Source organism: Leptopilina boulardi, unplaced genomic scaffold, assembly GCF_019393585.1.
Source record: "Leptopilina boulardi isolate dan_hultmark-lab unplaced genomic scaffold, ZJU_Lbou_2.1 LbouV2_80, whole genome shotgun sequence".
Lineage (NCBI taxonomy): Eukaryota > Metazoa > Arthropoda > Insecta > Hymenoptera > Figitidae > Leptopilina > Leptopilina boulardi.
The window spans coordinates 583,587-588,963 of NW_026138028.1; the positions used below are offsets into that span (position 1 = coordinate 583,587).

The 5,377-nt window shown below is 21.9% G+C and overlaps 1 protein-coding gene across 1 annotated transcript; it reads left to right on the forward strand.

Annotated features, from left to right (window-relative positions):
* The first annotated feature begins 618 nt into the window (after positions 1-618).
* Positions 619-2,412, forward strand: LOC127290768 (uncharacterized). The gene is made up of 6 exons (XM_051319549.1): positions 619-787; positions 908-1,167; positions 1,232-1,374; positions 1,502-1,610; positions 1,787-1,960; positions 2,258-2,412. The coding sequence occupies exons 1-6, from the start codon at positions 728-730 to the stop codon at positions 2,337-2,339; spliced, it is 828 nt and encodes a 275-aa protein (XP_051175506.1). The 5' UTR covers positions 619-727; the 3' UTR covers positions 2,340-2,412.
* The last annotated feature ends 2,965 nt before the right edge of the window (positions 2,413-5,377 follow it).

Below are 5,377 nucleotides of genomic sequence, written 5' to 3' on the forward strand. Positions count from 1 at the left end.
ATTTTTTCTAGTATAACAGTGACATCATTGACAAAAAAAAAATATTTCGTATTAACGGTTTATTAAATACAGAAATTATTATTTCTTTAAATTTTTTGTATATTCTTCGCACATTTAATATTTTTTGCCCCATAAAACATATATTTGGTTTGATAAATTTTTATTTTACCCACACTAAAATAAGATTATTGTAATTTTCTCTTTTTGGATAATTCAATAATCTTCGGATTTTTTTAATAAAAGTGTTATGCTTTTTTTTTAAACATTTAGTGAGTGAATAATTTTACAGTGTTAATTTTAGTTTTGCATAAAGTGCAATTTTTGAAGTTTGAAGAATATATACGTCGGTGAAGTTCACAACGTTTATGATCAACGATTGAAAAAAAAATATTTTTTGCCTATAAATTGTTTTTTCAAAAAATAATTGATCAAGGAAACCTTGCAAAAAATTTTTTAGAGCAAAAATATTAATAATTTGCATATATTTTTTAAACGTTGTGAACTTCACCGACGTGAATATATACAGTGATTTACGTATAATTACGTGTGAATTGGATTACATGTGAACAACACATAAGGTAAGTTAATTAAATTACAACCCATCACTGTTTTACAGTTTTTATCATATATCATATAAATAATTTGTGTGTGAATTTGAGGTTAAAATTTTTAATTAATAATTAAAGAAAGAACAATATCTATTTAGAAAATAATTATATACTACATTATGGATTCTCAACGGCATGATTCTCCACAATCAATTTTTTTAGTAGATAAAGACAATAATGTACGTATACTTTAATGTTTTTATTTACAAAATTTTGCATCATAATTGTATATTCTAAAAGTTATTTAATTTTTTAAAATATTACAGTCTCTTTCTTTTGAACTCAATTTGTGTTTTTAGAGATTGGAAATTACTCCTGAAAATATAAAATTACTTCGAGATTGTACGACTGAAGGATTTAAAAAAAGAGCATTACCGCTGAGTTTATCTTGTGGTATTATTTCTTATATGTTTCTGAAAAATAAGGGTAAAATAGACAAACGTTTAATGGTTCCAATTGTTTTTTGCTCTGCTGTTGGAGGTCTTACTTTCGGTTTAGCAAGTTACAATAAAATATGTGCCGAACGATTAAGAATTGCAATTGTACAAAATTCAAGAAGGTAAATATAATAATAATAATAATAATAAAGTATATAAGTATTGATAAATGTTACATTCTTTTAGTTACAACCAAAGTGATATGGAAAATCAAAACAATCCAGTTTCTTCTCAAAAAAATTACGAAATGTTTACTCGAAGTAAACCAACAGACATAGAAGTGTCAACAACGAGTGATTTTGACACTGTAAATAATATTGTAGACATGGGTATGTTAAAATTATTATTTATATATTTGTTACAAAATTATTAATAGAATATTCAAAACTAAAAATAGAAAAATAAAAATGAATTAATTGTAGAATTTAAGAAGAAAAATTTTTTTTTTAATTATAGACAATGTGGAAATACCCTTTCAATCAAAGACTTATGATGGGCAAAGGAATTATGTAACGTATGATGAATTAAGGGAGAGGAATAGAACAGAATATATGCAAAAACAAAAGTATATGTTTTTATTTTTATTCATTTTATTCTTACTATTTTTGATAAAATGATAAAAATAAATAGTAACGTTGAAATTATCATTTTAGTATTATCAATAATATTTTCACGTTAACAGTAAAATTTATTATTATTATTATTATTATTATTATTATTATTATTGTTGTTATAAAACAGATATATGCAACCATACCAAGGAGTACAACAAAGATACAATTCTCCTCAATTTAAGGATAAATCAAATAAGGTATATTTTCCTGAAGAAAAATTTGGAGATAACGTACAAAGTAATCCTATTGGTACACAAGAATTTGAATATAATGAACAGTTAAGCAATCAACGAAAAGATCGGTGAGTTTTATGAATTTTAATTAGTTCCAATTAAAAAAAAACGATAGGTTTTATAAAAAAAAATATTAACATGGCGAATAGGTTCGTATTAAAGATAATAAAGAATTAGCAAAAAATAAATAAAAAATAAACAATAATAAAAGAAAAATTTATCTTTAAAAAAGCCATAATAGGTATACAATTTATAATTCACTAAAAAAGAAGTAGAATATTAATATTGTTATTTCAAATTAGAAACTTAAGAATTTAAATAAGATTTAAAAAAGTGTTAAAAAAAAAAAAAAAATTATTGTACAGGGTGCAACCTGAAATGTATCCAACTCAAGGTATTAATCGTCCCTCAAGGCAACGAAAAAATGAGTATGGTGATGATTGGTAGTATTAGTTTTTAATATATAGTCATTTTATATGTATTCTGTTTAAATAAAAGAAAATAAATAACTACCTCAATATTTTAATACATTTTCTTAAAATAAATAAATCTAAAAATATCAACTGTGAAAATTATAATTATTATTTTGCAAAAACTATTCAATTTAAACATACTTTTAATAAATAAATAAATAAATAAAATTCGACACTTAAATATATAAATAACGCAATTTTTTTACTTGTTTTTCTTAAATCAGAAAAAATATAGCAATAAAAAATAATAAATTACCATTATTAGAAAGAAGAAAATAATTACTTTTGTAAAATTATATTGACGCATTCCCGAGAATAGAATAAAATTTCATGACACTGGCCGTGAATGGTTCAACGTTTCTTATATAGTTTTACCTGAAAGATAACTTAATTCCTAAATTAACCTCTTGCTCATATAAAGAGTTGATTTCTCTGCCATTTCGGAATCCCTCATTAAAAATGAAAAATGTTTAATAGAGGCGCAGCATGTATTGGCGAATATATAGTAATAGTAAGTGTATATATGTATGTAAAAGAAATTCACATCTACTTTTATACTATATACATGTATATATTTCTTTAGGACTTAAAAAAAATATTGTTTTAACATTGGAATGCAAAAAGCATTAGCTTTTTTTGCACTAAAAATAAAACTAAATATAAATGCCTATATTAAACATTTTTTTATTTCTGAGTGTTAAATTATTAATTTCAAAAATATAAAATACAAAAGTTTTAATAATAAAATTAAAACTTGTTGCACATTAATTATTGATGTTTTAAATGTTGTTTTATCAGGTCAGTAAATTCTAATTTCTTTTAATAAATAGTTTTAGGAAATGTGATTCTTATTAAATAATAAAAGATTCATATTATGACGTATTTAAATTGATATTTTTATTTGAACTTTTTTTTGAAGTATCAATATTGGTATGTACATAAATATAGACTAGTTTTACGATTTCCGACAAGTAACATTTTCGATTCGCTGAAAGTGCTAATTGATATAAATTATATAATATATAACTATATAATAATTAAAAAATACAGTTGAAATTAATTATCTTGTTTGTTTATCATATAAGTGTGTGCAATTTTTTTTTGTTTCAAAATTAATTGTAAAGAAAAATGAGTCGGTATATTCGCAAGTAGCTCCTAAATTCATTTATTAATTATATGTATATATTTATATATATATATATATATTTATTTATATAGTATAGTAAAATATATAAAGTCTTGAAGAGAAACGTAAAATGATATGTGTGTACATTGATTTTAATTTGGATTTGACACTTTCACCGTTATTTATAAGAAATATAATAATAATATATCTAGTCAGTTCTAATTCAGAATAATGAGGTTATTATACTGCTTAATATTATTAAAAATATAATTTTTATTATTTGCATAATGTATGTAATTTATAAATTTAAATTAAATAATTTTCAGTCATTTAGAATATTAAAGAAAATTTTTGAATAAAAAATCGTATTAGATTCAGTTGAACCTCGTTAAGAGCGTTGTTTTTTAATTATCCAGTTTCTCACTTGAGGTTCGAAAATTGTATCTCTTTATTTTTAACTAAAGTTTTATTTATTAACAAATTTATATATGAATTTCGTATAACAAAATTTTATCAATTTTTTTAAATCTCTTTTTAAACTTATATTTTTTTCATTTGGAATAGTTTTTTTAAATAAAATTTTTTTTTTTATTTAAAATAATTCATAAGAAAAAAAATTCATTAAAAACATTTTTAGAGGCTTAAAAATACATAAATTGATGAATTTCATTTGAAATCTCTTTCTATATATATGTATATGCGATCATGGAAAATTACAACAGTTAATACCGGTGAAAGTGCAAAGCAAATATTACATCGATGTGCCGTTTATCCATATCGGGCGTCGAGGACACACGGCATACGTATAGTCTTTGGGATAAAACTAATTCACAAAGTGACGTTCTCTACGTGCTATAAACCACTCTTTTTATTACCGATATAGTAATAATTAATTATTATAATGTATATCGCTACTCGAGGATGCAAGTGTTTGGATGAGCCTTTAACTTTTCAGGGGTTGTTATATTTATTTATTTATTTTAATACATGAAGAAGGGGTTTTCAATATGATAATAATGATTACATTAGTTTACATAAGTTGCAAGTGCTTTATATTTGTATTATATAATTAAATTTTAAAAGTTAATTTTTTTTTTCCTTTAAATTGAAAGCATTTTTAAGAATATACTTGCAAATTCGTAAAGCGATACAGCAACATCTACGTATTTTGAAACTTATTTTCATTCATAGATATATGTATATAAATTTATATATACATTTATATATATATACAGGGTAACTGATACAGAATAGACATTTATCTCTGCAATACGTGACATATTTTAGTATTTTTTTAAAAAGGCGGATTTAAAAAACACTTGAATATTTTAATCGATTTATTATGCATTATAACTTAAAGTTTAAAAGAATTAAAAAATTTTATTGCAAACTTTTCACAATTTTTCTTTAAAAATTTTTTGATAAACAATTCAGAATTCTACCAAAATACACGTCATTACATTCATATAATAAATATTGCTCAGGAAAAGCTGATGTTTTATTATAAATTTGATATTAAATAGTTATAAACACATACTTGGTAATTTTTTTCTTTCAACGAAAATAAACTAAAATAATTAGTACCTACTCAAGTCAAATAAATTATATATATATTTAAAATAGTTTGGAAAAAATTTTCTTTACAAAAAAAAATAAAAACTTTTTCCTGAGTAATGATATACACTTGACTTTTACAATAATAATAATTGCTATATAAATATAAAAAAAATTTTTTGATGAATTTTACTAAAGAAGACTATACGTAATTTAATGTTAAAACTATATAGACAAAAATTTATTTATATTGCACACACAGAACAACACTAATAAGTACAATTATTATTCATAACAAAAGTTAATAAAATTAATCGAAGTAAAAAAAATTC

Coding starts and splice junctions, on each gene's coding strand:
- LOC127290768 (XM_051319549.1), top strand. CDS start 728: ATGGATTCTCAACGGCATGATTCTCCACAATCAATTTTTTTAGTAGAT. Junction 1,611..1,786: donor GAATATATGCAAAAACAAAA/GTATATGTTTTT, acceptor GTTATAAAACAG/ATATATGCAACCATACCAAG. Junction 1,961..2,257: donor AGCAATCAACGAAAAGATCG/GTGAGTTTTATG, acceptor ATTATTGTACAG/GGTGCAACCTGAAATGTATC.